The sequence below is a fragment of the Oryzias latipes genome, chromosome 23 (assembly GCF_053564925.1).
Source record: "Oryzias latipes strain Hd-rR chromosome 23, Olatipes_Hd-rR_3.1".
NCBI classification, from domain to species: domain Eukaryota; kingdom Metazoa; phylum Chordata; class Actinopteri; order Beloniformes; family Adrianichthyidae; genus Oryzias; species Oryzias latipes.
Window position 1 is genome coordinate 20,082,707 of NC_136259.1, and position 13,994 is coordinate 20,096,700.

The 13,994-nt window shown below is 38.0% G+C and overlaps 2 protein-coding genes across 23 annotated transcripts in view; both read right to left on the reverse strand.

Annotated features, from left to right (window-relative positions):
* Positions 1 to 526: 526 nt before the first annotated feature.
* Positions 527 to 9,022, reverse strand: chpt1 (choline phosphotransferase 1). The gene is made up of 8 exons (XM_004083072.4): positions 8,382 to 9,022; positions 6,521 to 6,668; positions 6,274 to 6,415; positions 5,511 to 5,595; positions 4,944 to 5,075; positions 4,719 to 4,877; positions 4,490 to 4,615; positions 527 to 1,815 (listed from the first exon to the last, which is right to left on the reverse strand). The coding sequence occupies exons 1-8, from the start codon at positions 8,619 to 8,621 to the stop codon at positions 1,699 to 1,701; spliced, it is 1,149 nt and encodes a 382-aa protein (XP_004083120.1). The 5' UTR covers positions 8,622 to 9,022; the 3' UTR covers positions 527 to 1,698.
* A 497-nt stretch (positions 9,023 to 9,519) lies between these two features.
* Positions 9,520 to 13,994, reverse strand: part of mybpc1 (myosin binding protein C1) — a 33,231-nt gene continuing 28,756 nt past the window's right edge. For 17 of the 22 annotated variants that reach the window (XM_078941606.1, XM_078941611.1, XM_078941610.1 and 14 more), the window contains one exon: positions 9,520 to 10,263. In XM_078941606.1, the coding sequence (XP_078797732.1) occupies positions 10,169 to 10,263 (95 nt within the window). In that variant the 3' untranslated portion in view covers positions 9,520 to 10,168. Of the gene's footprint in view, positions 10,264 to 12,169; positions 12,213 to 13,994 lie in introns of all 22 variants that reach the window. The other 5 variants (XM_078941613.1, XM_078941612.1, XM_078941603.1 and 2 more) reach the window with 1 other exon arrangement.

A 13,994-nucleotide genomic window follows, 5' to 3' on the forward strand; every position in this document is an offset into this window, starting at 1 on the left:
GCACTTAAGCCACTGACTCAGATTGTGGACTGATTGATGAGGGACATGTGGTGGGAAGAAACAGCAACCCAGCCTACCTAAATGAGGTAGATCCTCCTTATTAAGACTGCAGTAAAGCCTCACGTTGACAAATACATTAATACGAAGGCCGTAGCACCCAAGTACCAATGGAGCACCTTGCTCTAAGGCACTTCAGCTATTTCTGACAACAGCAGGGCTTTGGACCAATACTTGTAGCAGTTTTGTGATATTCAAATCAGTAATACAGCTGCCACAACCCCTTTCTAAAATTATCATCAACCAGTGAAATTTTATTATAACTATTTAATTAAAACAGTGATAATCTGATTTTTTTTTTATTTCTTCAAAAAAATTGTCTTTTGATTACAAAATCTAATTAATTTTAAGCAACTTTTCAATGAAATTTTCAAGACAGAAAAACGATTTAAATTGATTGTTTTTAATAAAAGACATTTTTATATTTTTCGACTGGGTTTGGATCACCACTGATGACACCACCAGCAAAACGGATGAAAAATATTCTTTATTACAATCATCACATTTGTTAATGGAAATATGTTTGAATGTTTTACCAAACAGATTAAGGTGTTTGAAGTTTCCTTTTCTACATTCTGATGCATAGTTCTGCCGTCAATCCAGAAAATATGCTAAACTGTTGATAGAGCCTCTGTCGTGTGTAAAAAGCTCAAGATTGCAAGATGATTTTAAAAGGACAAAGAAAAAATCATAAACAGTTTGCTAACCCTACAGAGAAGTCCCTTTTGCTCCCAAAGGATATTAATTAGTTTCGGTAATTACTAATTGTAAAAATCAATAACCAACTGAAAAAAAAAATAGATCAAAGGCAGGCAAAAAGAAAAAGCTTCCAGTACTTCTGTGGTATCTTAACTATTGCTGTATCTGGTATAACAAACATACAAAACACACACAATCCTGCTTTAAATATTCACAAGTTAAACAGTAATTACAACAAAAATATTTAAGGCGTCTTCAGTTTATGTACAATCACACACAATTAAACATTAGCCCTTTAGGGAGAAGAACAGAGAAAGCAGAACAAGGCGGTGTTGATGCTTCATCAGTCGACGGCGCTCTAAAGGCCAAGCCAGGTGAAATTTCTACTTTTATAGGATGGCCAGATGGGAGAAATGAAGGTTAAACTGTGAAATCTGGAGTGGCGTTAGTGGGAGTGACCTAAGAGAGGAGCTGTCGTCATTTTCAGCAAGAACACGTGACCCCCTGACCCCTCATGGAGCCGTTTAACACACTTCATTGGTAGTTATTTGAATAAAACTGCAAGTTTCAATCCCTGATTATGACCAGATTGCATTAAAGAAATATGATCAGGATGATACTTTGAGATTTGCCCAAACAATAAAAAATTACATTTAAGAAAAACCTTTTGGCATTGAGTGACCCCACAAAAAAGGGTTAAATTTGTTTCATGTTTAAATTAGACTTTCATTTGTGAAACAACTTTGGTTCAAACGTCAATTTTCTTTTTGGTTTGCATTATTTCTTTGCGTTTGATTGGAGGCAGTTTTAATCTAAAGTGGTGATGTTGTCGAGGCTGCATTGGCTCGGGGTTGAGGGTTTCTCCGTATCGTCTTGGTGGTCTGCTTTTAGGAGCGGGGAGACGTCTTCGTCTCCTCCCGCATTCTCCCGCCGGGCAAGGCGTCAGTCACGGTGCGCGTTGCTCGGCGGCGTGATGCTGAAGACTCGGATCCGCAGGTGGGCAGCGATCTGGAGGCACAAGCCTGTGCAGTAGCGGGTCAGGTCCAGAAGGGAGAGGACCTGGGCAAAACAGTATTGTTATTTAGCAGCTTTTAAACGGATTTTCTTGGATCTGACTAGTTCCTTCACAATTGATTGACATTTTTTATGCTGGCAAAACATGCTCTGGTGAAAAATCTCCCACTAAACCAACATTATATAAAGACATCATCTTTTGATCTTTTGTTAAAGCGTTTCCTAGTGGTCTTTACCTATACCGTTTCTTAGACAAAATAAAAAATAAGAAATAAAAAAAAAACTGTAGGACATAGTTTCTGCAGAGCGGCAGTAGTTCATTAGAAATGTATCTCCAAGTTGTTGGCAGGATCATTGACGTGAAGCAACCCCGCCCCCCTACACTACCACATAGTGAGAGCTCTCTGTTTACACGCTCTCCAACTAGCTTACAGCCCCTCAAACCCGTAACCTAACATTCCTGGTGCAACAAAAATGGCGAGCAACATTAGAGCTATGCAGCCGTATAGCTTTAAGCCAGATACCAGCTCAGATGAGCAGAGGGGCGGAGCTGAACAGGGAGCTTGTGGTGTATTTTCGACGTCACAAATAAACTTTTTCCTGCTTTTTTTTTTTTTTGGTCTGCTCCTGATTTGTTTTAAATAAAAAAATATTCTTAAATGGCATTTTGTGTTTAACTTTATATATATGAGACCTCCATCCTTACAAAAAAATGGTACAATTTCCATCAGACTCGGTCTTTGATTCTGTTTGAGCTTTGACGTCAATTTCTTTAGCTTCACTTCCCTTTTCGGTTAAATTTTGTAGTTCAAGTAAAACCTGTTGAACCAGTACTTACTAAAACAGAATCTACGATGGTCCACGTCAGTTTTCTATCTACTCCAGTTGTCTGTTCGCTACATCAAACATCGGTTAACAACAGTATCAGCTTTTACTTAGGCAGTGTAGGATAAATATTGGAACTGCAGAGCTTTCAATTTGTTACTAAGGAAATCCTAAAAACAGTTAGTGGAAATGTTTTAAATATTTTGGTGATTTAAAAACATGTTTTAACAGACATTTTTGTTTAAGTTTGCCTTTAAGACGGTACGAGTCAAATAAAGGTTTATCTCAAGTTAACTTAGAAAGAATAGAGCTGTCAACCAAATACTAATTGATTAGAGAGCAACTCAATTATATAAAAACACAGAATTAGTTCCCATTGAGCTGAAAGGTTTTTTCTTTTTGAGGGTCAGAAATGATCCAATCTGCCTTTTAAAAATCCTACAGCTGTTAAAACCCGCTGGCATTTGGACGTACGACAGGCTTTTAGCAGTGGCTCAAAATGTCACTTTTATGATTTCCGACGAGACAACCTTTGACGCATACGACTGCTTATTGGGAAACTAATCTGAAACTGAAAACACCCTGAAGCATGCAAATGATTTACGGAAAAAAAAGGTCTCATCATAGAGATGTAAGGAAAAAACTCCCAAATCTAGTGACTGAAAAGTAAATTTAAAGTTCTGTAACAAATGATCAGCAAAAATGTAGCTTTGGATTAAATTAGTTTGTTAATGAGTCAAAATGAATGTTTACAGCTAAACCTGCAACCCCAAGTCCAAAAACTCAGAACCCAGCAGCTCGTCTGACTAAAACTGTGATTTCTACAGAGCAGGAAATACAACTGCCTATTTTCCCCCCAAGTAGATGTTTCCAATTTCCTGGTTAACATGATTGAGAGGTTGCCCAGAGTTGAATGTCATGGAAAGAAGAAATACAAACTACTACACGGAAGTTGAAGTTTAAACTAATCCTAACCTCCTGAAATCTCCTCATAAAAACACTTCACTACAAATTACTTCATAGATATCACGTAAATATATAATGATGTGACATGTAAGACAATTGTTTTGCAAAGGAAAAAGAAATATTTCAAAAGATGATGTACCTCACTACATGAATGGATTGAGTTAGGATATCAAAAAGAAATCTTCTATATACACCCTAATCCTAAATACACAAGATAATGAAAAACATTTTGTCTTTAAGATGTAGAATATTGCAACAAAAGGGATTTAGTGAAAGTGAAACTAGTTTCTCCAAAATAAACTTCTCCAAAACAAAGGAACATTATGATGTGTTAACTACCTAGAATGGTGTTTTGGATGTTTGTAACATATTCTTGTGGCATTTTTATGGCAATGGAGGACATATATAAAGAAAATAAGCTTAAAACAACATTTCTGAGCATTTCTTTCTTTAAATTGTTGTGAATCAGGTGCAAACAAAAACATATAAGCTTATTTATGACGTAAAAATATGTTGGGCGGACTAACAAGGTCCCGCCTCCGCTCCCCTCAGGGAGAGGGGCGGGGTTGCTCTGCGTCAACAGTACCACCCACAATTTAGAGGTGTCTAATGAAGTCCTGCCACTCTGCAGAAACCGTGTTTAAGATGATGATTTTGGCTAAAAACAGCAGAATTATAATTAAAACACCACTTTTACAATTGATCAAAAGATGATCGGAGTGGGACATTAAATTTTAATGTTCTTGACTAATATTTCTGTTTACAAAATACATCCATTAAATTTAAATATAAATATGATTTTTTTATTTATTTGTTGAGTTTGTTGGATACACTTCGAAATCTAAATGATTCAAATCTAAAGTTTGAAAGCCAGATTGAAACAACTGAAATAAAAATTATTCATTTGAGACATTTGTCTGGTACTAACCATGGCGATCCAGAGTACTATGTGTTCGTCGATGAAGCTGTTGAAGTACTGGTTGAGGAAGAGAAGGCCAGGCCCGATGAAGGCAGTATCTGGGAGGTGCAGCTCACTCTTGGTCATGTGGGCGATCTGCAGATGAGAAACACGAGGCGAAGAATTAAATCAACGCTCTGTTGTGTCCGAGAACGACCGAAACTAGTTAAACCAGTTAAAATCGGATAATTAATCATACCACAAGCTTGTTGGAGATCTTCGAGATGACCATTCCAAAGGTAAGAAGGTAAAGACAGGGGTGGTGTTCAAAGAGATGACTGGAGGACTTCTTGAAAATGATGAAGGCCAGCGTGAGGATGAGGCCGATGTGCAAACCTGGAGTCAGCACACTGGTGTCCTAAAAAGCAGCACTGTTTAGTGGCTGGGTGAGAAAATTAATACAACCTAACCTACAGCAACTTACAGCAACAGTGGAGCCATTCTTGCCAACACCTCCGTTCAAAATGACGTAGAAGTAGTTGTAGCAGGAGTACAGGGCGCCGCCGGTTATTCCCATGACGGGGAAGACCAACAGCTTCATTCCTATCACGGGCAGCTACGGAAACACAGGAGGGTCATTTTAAACGGATGGAATAAAGCTTACGTGAAGAAGCATCATAGGAGCTGCAGCATGCCGAGCATGATGGGAGGGCATAGCAAAAAAAATACAACAAAAAAACAAAATGCAGGTGACGTCATCAGCTTTTTGAGCCAGATCATGTCCGATAGATGACCTGTTGCCATGGCGTTTACTGCCAATATTTACCTTCTCACTTCTCTCTCATGTGATGTTAAGTCAAGCTTCCAAAGGCAGCAGAGTAAAAGTAAAACACAAATTCTATTTAATGGCTAGGAAAAAAAATAAAAAAGGTTTAAAATGCGGAAATTATTGAGTCAAACGTTCCGACTGTCAGGTGAAATGAAAATGTCTCGGTGTCGCTACACAGTAATGTTCAGTGCCAGTGGACAGGAAGTGTCAGTTCTCGGTTACCGTGGTGTCCCAAAGGCTCACGCCTCCAAAAGCTGACATTAGGTACATAATCATGATGGCAAACTGCACTTCTGTGACATCAACCCTGTGGGAGGAACAAAAGAGAAACTAGCTTTAAATCAGGGGAAATTATATTTGCTTTTAGACTTAAAGACTCACTTCAAAGGGAAATTGTGTTTTAAACAAACTCTTGTGGCATTTTCTCATGATAGAGGAGATATATAAGGAAAATCAAGCCCAAAATTACATTTCTGATTATTTCTTTATTAATTGTTGTGGATCAGGAGCCGACGAAAGAATGCTGTGTAAAAAAAAAAGTGTATTTGTGACGTAGAAAACACAAACTCCACGGCAAACGTCTCGCCCACAACTCGGTGGCAAATTTCTAATGAACTACTGCCGCTCTGCAGATAAGAAGTCCTAGAAAACAACAGGTTTTTGGCTAAAAACAACATCCTCATAATCAAAAGACCACTGGGAACACTATGAAAATAGATCCAAAGACGATCCGGACGGATCTTTAAATAAGCAGGTAAGGAAATGATACACAATGTACTGTAACCTTAAATATTTTCGAAGTAAAAGGTTGCTTGAGGAAAAAAACCTCTGATCCAGTTTTGTATAACGTTCAAATTTCATCCATTTCCTGAATCGTTACCCCCTCTTTTTCTGTTTAAATATATAATCCTTTAAATATTTATTCCTTTCAAGTGGTTTTCTAAAATAGAAGAAAGAAAATGTCTGGAATTGTGCTTATACTCACAGCCCAAAGCGAAGGGTTCCAGATACGTAGGTTTGCCAGTGGGCACAGAAGAACATAAACATCCCGATGAAACCGCAGAAGAACATCCAGTTTGGGAGGGTTCCAATTCCACATGATATACATGTTCCCACAGCAACAAACACTGTACAATAAAGAATGGGGGGCAAGAAGCTTGATTTAGAATTGTAATAACAGAAGAACGTGCTGATTGGTTACAGCAACAAGCAAAATGTGTTGGTTGAAGTACCTGTGGAGACGGCATCACAGCCGTGGTCAAAGAGCTCGCCGAGTGCAGAACTGCTGTTTGTTCTCCTGGCCTGTTTCCCATCAATAGCATCCAGAGATTGGTAGATGAAGAGGCCCAGAGCAGACAGGATGAAGGCCCATGCTGGAGCCTGAGGGGGAGGAAAGGGACACAAGACATTTAAAGATCTGCGCAAGCGGCTACTAAAGGACGTTTGTTTTGTTGATTCTTTGAGGATCTGATGAGTTACCGTATAGAAGTAAGATGCTTCAGAAATACTAATAATAATCCATTATATTTAAAGCGCCTATCATGAAACCCAAGGACACTGTACAAGCAAAGGTTAAAAATAGACATTAAAAGCACAATAAATATAAAAGACACTGCCCAAAGTAGCTTCTTCTTTAAGGGTTTACTTGTTTAACTAAAAACGGATATATTTGAATGGCCTAAATCACTTGGTTTGACATAAAAAAAAGGTAAAAAAGTGGAAAACAAAGATTAATCTCAGATGATAAGTATTAGTCAACAATTCAGGTAGGACTGCAGCTATCTACATGCAAAAACAAAACAAATAGGGAGAAAATAATCTGTTTTTATACCCCTTAACGTTTCTTTAATCAATTTTTATTTCCCATGTTATAATAAAGGAATGATAGGGAAAACATAATTATCAACCAGAATATCTATGCTACTAAGAAGACTTAAAGAGGCACAAGGAAAGATTCCTACAGTTTTTTCCTGTTTATTCATGGGAATTGTGCCCAAAAATTCAGTCATTTTTCCTTTATTAGCAGAGATTATGTGCACATTACATTCTATTAGAGTGTAATAAATGATTCATTATTTTTTTTATAATAATGTAGTTAAAATTGTAAAAATTACAGCACTTTTTCCCTTGAAAACTGTGTGATAAAATGCGTGAATACAGAAATAAATCAAACTTTTATTCCACAGGTTTTTAGACAGAAGCCTGGATGTATGTGCATCTTGATTAGTTTTCAAATATTTATGAAGTTATAGTGCACCGATTGCACAACATGCTTTGGTATTGAATAATGACAGAACTGACTGTTTTGCAATCATGTAATCTGACAGTTTGCTGCATGGCTCTCACAGTTAGGACTGGACAAAGGTGGACATCTGATAAACCCCACGTGCACATTTACTGCACCACTATGCATGCAGGTTTACTGGATCACAGGTCAAGTGAGCATTTGCACCATTCGATTTCAAGGCCTGTAATGTTCTTTTAAAGCCACTTTTGTGCACGTTTATCCTATATCTTATTTACTAAGCAGCCGCAATAAATTAAGCTTTCTTTCATAGACAGACAGGAGCCTAAAAATCAAACTAAAGAAATCTATTAAATGTGTTTTTGACGTGTTTCGACACACGTGTTCCCTAATCTAATGTAATAAATACAGTAATGTTTAATTCACATGCATAAAGTAAAAGTTACATTTTAATTTTTTTATGTTAAAACGTAATATTGTGTGTATGTTCAAACAAATATCAAAATGCACTTTTGAGAAACAAAGAGTTGACTAGTTTTCGATTTCCAGTAAACACATCACCGATAAGGGTTAGCTAGCATGATTGCATTCGTAGCAAATTTTTAGTTCAATTACTTTATTAAATAAGAGTATTACGAGCTTCAACTATATATGCCGAATTATTACACAGAGTCAAATCAATCGATTTAACATTTTATATTTAGGCACGCAGGCGCCTGGAGTTAACTTCAGCGAATTATCTTAAAATAGACGATTTTATGTGAAAGATGGTTCTGTCTCTATGTTTCAGATCATGGAACACATCACGCTCCCAGTGTAGAAACTTTGACCAAGGTCACTTTACTCACCTCCTCGGTTGCCGTAGGACAATATAATACTAGTATAAGTGTTGTAACTACATTGATCAACAGCCCGACAATCGTCAGTGTGTTCGGGGCGACCCATGTCGGTATTTGTTGGACGAGCCAGTTCCAGAAAATCTGACACGGGGGCTCGAACAGAGAGCGACCAGAGGCGCTGTATTTATGCTCCTCCAGGCGCTTGAGTTGTGCGGGTGTCAGCGGATCGAACCACAGGGAGTGTGGCATTGTTTCCCCCCCTCCTCGTCGCTCTTCAAAGTCACGAAACAAACCCCTCGGTAGTCCTGGGCGTGGATCAAACGCTAAATAGTCTTTCGGCCTAATCCGAAAACGTTGCAGCTCATTTGGGATTTATAGCAGGGCGAAAAGACGAGGCCATTTCTCCAGCGGAACCAAGCTCTGTCGCTAGTCTGTTTCTGTTCGAGGTGAGTCCTGACAGGAAGCAAAGAAGGAAGAAATGACGTGTGATTGTGTGTACCGGGAATTTTGAATAAAAAATGCAAACCGGCGAATTCTTAAATGTTAGAAAAAAATTCTCGAAAAGTACGGAATGGATGCAATAAATGAAAGTTAGCTTAAATTCGTGCTAACCGAAGCCAGCACATTGCTAGCTAGCTAGTTTCAACTATTGTGGAAGTTTACGCAACAAAAAGTTTTAACATATTATGTGGACAAGTAAGTAAAAATAAAATTACAGAATCTTGAAAACGATCATTTTGACAAGGGAATGTTCAATAAAAAATGTATAATTCAATTTTAGAAGCGAAAGTATTCTATTTATGATACATAATTTCACAGTTTGCAAAAATTTAGTTTAATTAATAAACTTAATATTAAAGTTGATGTACATTTTAAATAAAAATGTTTATATGTATATGTTTGTTTGTCTATAATTTCTGAAACATAAGTTAATTGCTACCAAGGATAATTAGTGATTAAAAATGAACAAGTATAAGGCTTTTATTTATTAAACTATGAATGTTAAAAAATGTTACCTGACTACAAGTACTACAAGTATAAATTATATACTTTCAAAAGAGCACTTCCAGGGTAGTATGCTGTTATTTGCAGAAGATTGTCTACAAACATGAACTATTTGAAGTGGGGAAAAAATAGAGCCTAAAACTTTTATATTGAAGCTTCATTTTAATTTGAAAGTCATAATTACAAAGGTGACAGCATGCACATGAATTGATCAAATTTCAGTCCACTGTGAATTTAGAAATAATAACGTGTACTTACATGCAGAATATAGACTGTAAATCATTTTTTTTCATCCCCTATGACTCAAGTCCAGTTTTTTTTGCAGCATGAAGGAAACCAAACAAAACACTGATTGTTTATTCTTTCACAGTCCCCTTTCTTTTTTAAATCCCATCAGAAAGTTGTTTCTACTTGCAAATATTTTCAAAAAAGTCAAACACTTCAGATGTGTTAATGTTTGCACATTGTATTTTTTTGTATTCCTAAGTAGTTTTTTTGCTCTTTACACACATGTTCTTAGCGAAGCTACAACCAAGCACTAGTTACGCACATTAGAGTCGACCTTTTAAAAAAAACAAAACAAACAAAGATAACAGCATGTCCAAAGAGGAAAGATGGCTTTTCTATGGTAACAAAGATATAAAGCTGAACTTCACAAGTCAAACCACAGAGCAATCCGCCCTCTCTCACATCTCATCAGCTCTCCCACCATCCAGCAATCACTAGCTGAGTCCAGAAGAGACGAAAAGGTGGTCATTTACACAAAGTTTCTCGTTGCATTGTGTTCACGTTCACTTCTCCTCGACAATCTTTGACTCGTTCATGTACTGATCAATCAGGTGAAGAGGTACTCCCCGTTGCATGAGCTCGTAGAAGGTAAAGCCTCCTGTTGGACAGAAAAATAGTTATTTTAGTTATAAAAGTTATTTTTGGAAGGCGAAAAGGAAGAAACCGTACATTTGAGTTGTAATGGTTTGGGCAAGAAATGAGGTGGAAGGGGAAAAATGACAGTCGGTGTATGCATCAGCTTTTCCCACTCCAACAAAATAAATTATCTTAGTGTACAATTTTTGTTGTGGTGTCCTACAAAGTTTAGCAGGGAACTTTTAGCAAATAAGGTGAGCAGTGTAGGTAAAAAAAAAACTGCTTATGACACAATGTGTAATAATTTTACAAGTTTAGAGGCTTACATCAGAGGACCAGCAAAGTTGTGTGACCTACCTAGCAAAGGATTGATACATGATAGAAATAAAGAATCAACTGTCTTGTGCATATGTCCAGGTTACATGCATATTTGCGCTGAATGTCACTGCAAACATTGCTCATGTGTTCCATTCTAGTTTTAAGAATTATTAAAACTTGTCCAATGTGCCAATAGATGACAAATGCATAGAATAAACATGAACAATGTAAAATTTAGTGCTGATTGTTGGAGCAATAAAAGTGGGAAACATTAAAAGCCACTATTACAGGTGTTTCCAGAGCAGGTTTTTGTGAGTTATTCTGTTTAGTTTAGTTTAGCAATGAGCCACTGAATTCTATGACTTTATGTTTTTTATGGCTCATGTTTCTTATACAATTACCAGTATGAAGCCCATTGAGGTGACTATTGTTGTAAATATTGGGCTATATAAATAAAATTGAACTGAATTGATTCGAGAAATTAGCACCAACAGCATATCTATACAACAGAAAAGAATGTTTGATCTTCAGACAGAACTCATCTGATTATTCCAAACACCAAATACAAAGAGAATTATGTTTGTGTCTCCCCCCCCTGTTCAATTCCAGGCTGGGGGAACTGAAACAGAACACCAACGGTAGACCTTTCTGTGTGGAGTTTGCATGCTCTCTGCATGCGTGGGTTTTTCTCGGGGAGTCCAGCTTCCCCCCATCGCCCAAAAACATGCTTCATAGGTTAATTGTTTCCTTTAAATTGTCCCTAGGTGTGAATGTGAGAGTGGATGGTTGTGTGATTTGTGGCCCTGTGACAGACTGGTGACCTGTCCAGGATGTCCCCTGCCTTTGCCCACGAGTAGCAGGAATAGGCTCCCCGTTACCCCGAAAGGGGTTTAGACGGTCACAGGGCTACCAGAGTCTACCCGGGCACTCGTGGGACATCCTGGACAGGTCGCCTGTCTGTCACAGGGCACAACCTCCTTAAAAGGGAGAAAACCGGTTTAGACGATAAATAAATGAATATTTCTGCATTTTCTTCATCCTTGGAAGTCAAATTTTGAATCTGTTTAATCAAACCAGATTTTACCTCATTTCTATGTTTAAGTTGGTCAGTCTTGCTAGATGTTTTATTAAAATAACACCTTTAAAAAAGTCCACTGAGGGAAAGTGAATTTCATTTGTTTCTGACTCATATTACATAAAATGAGTCAGAATAAACAGGAAAATTAGCAGTTCTGATTAGTAGTTGTGATTTCCAAGAATACATTGAATGCAGCACACATATCCCTTGTCCCACTGGAGAATTTTGGGATAACGTCTTGAAAGTAATAAAAATGTTAAAAATATATATTTTACTCACCTTGCATGTGTGTCGCAAGTTACAGTCATTGACGTCACACAGTTTCATTGCACTTAGCAAACAAAAAGAAGAGATGCTAGCTGGCAAATGCTTTCATGCAATTATGAACTGTCTCACAATCGGGGGCTTGCTTTTATTGAAAAATCAGCCGCTAATCTCTCCAACCAAAAGGACAGCAAGGTTACGCAAGCTGGCTGAAAGATGCATAATGAATGACATAAGCTTCATATGCCGGAACCATATGAAAGCTTACCTTATTTATATGAGAACATACATTCACAATTCTTGAGTTTGGACTGGGGGAGAGAAAGAAGAGAAGAGGGGTTAGCACAATGTTTTCATGGAGTTATATGTGTGCACCAGGGAGGGTTGTAGAGTTATTACTGAACTCTTTGTGTGTGGAGTTAAGTGCTGAATTTAGGACATCTGTGGGAAATCATTTGAAGATGAAAACAAATAGAACATCACAGATGTGTGCTGAGATAGATGCTGTGATAAAAAAAATGGAAGGACTGGATTGGACAATGATGTGTCACAACACAAGGGGATATTGTTTGCTTGGAGAAGTGATTGTTACTGGGATTATGTTTTCATGACACACAGATTAATGTTGAATCATTGTGTGTAATTGTATATCATGTTGTTTTGCTTTAAATGATACTAATGAACGGATTGCACCAGATGTTCACATGTTAAAGCCCCCTCCGATAAAAATCATGGTTTTTTGAGTTTTTGACATGTACTTGTGGCCCTTTTCTAATGAAAGAGAACATAAGTCTGAGTATTTCTCCTTTTAAATCGCTGCCAGTAAAACTGTCGGACAGATGCTCAGTTTGAATTAATGAGCTGTTGTAATGTCACAACGTCCCGAGGAGTGCATTCGCATTGCGCAAGCTCCCTGATCTGCCCCATCCAGCGTGCTGGAGCTCAGGTGCAGGAGAAGAGAAGAGGGCGCATTGCTGCATTTCCCCCACGCATTTTGAGTGCGTCCAAGGCTGGATTTTGTGGTTGGCCGGACGCATTTAAAATGAAACTTAAAGTTAAAGTCCCAAATGTGTTATACGCATTTGTGATCTCTCTCTGACCGAGTTTGAAGGCTTGCTGTCCAAAATAAAAACAACAATAAAAGCAGGGGGCCATTTTTTATTATTACCTCGATGAAAATCAGAAATATATGATAAAGTTTAGGAGGCCCGAGAGAGGCTTGTCCCCCTTTTCTGCAGTGGGTCTCTGTCTGGCCACTCGATCGCCTCCCAGGAGCCGGCATAGTGATTTGGATTGTTCCTGCTCCATCGGCCCTGAGACAGACTGTCCCCGTCCATGCTAGTGACCCTGCTACTGTTGGGTGATTTGATTCAGACGGGTACCAAATTGCGCTGCTGAAATCGGGCTGCTGCCAAACCTTTGCGCCACACCCGTCACTCATATAGCACAGCTGGACCTCAGATCGCGTCTGTACCATTGACACTGCCGCACTAATCGTGTTCGGTGAGAACGCAGCTTAACCTTAACCCGTAATCCTAAACTTAACCCTTCTTCTGGGTCAGTGCAGCTAAGAAAAAAGTTCAGCACTGGCTGCACGTATTTTGGAAAATTACGTTTGAATTGTCACTTTCTTTAGGGGCATTTCATTTGCTTTGCTTTGCAAGTGAATTCAACAATCTGTTGTGCTAGCATCAAATCAGTTATACCTGGGGCAATGCAGCCTAAATTTTAATTTAATTCAAAGCTTTTTTCATGGGCTTATCAAAGTCCTTTTTGTTATATAATTTTATTAAACAGCAGGGTCCGGTACACACATTTGTTTTTTCATTCCGTTTATTGTTCAAAAAGGGTTGATTTGGAAAAAAAATATGTCACTTTTCACCGTTTCTGACACTGTCAGTGTAATTTGTGTAATGTGAAAAATTGTTTTGAGTATTATGTAACATATTAACAACATTTCTACCAAGGGCATGAAAATATTTTAAATGCCTGATGCAACCTGGTCCCAATACTTACATGCTTATTCCATGGATGATCCCTCAGGTGGACTGAAACACACAAATCAAACTCCACACACCCCTTTTTGAGTTGAT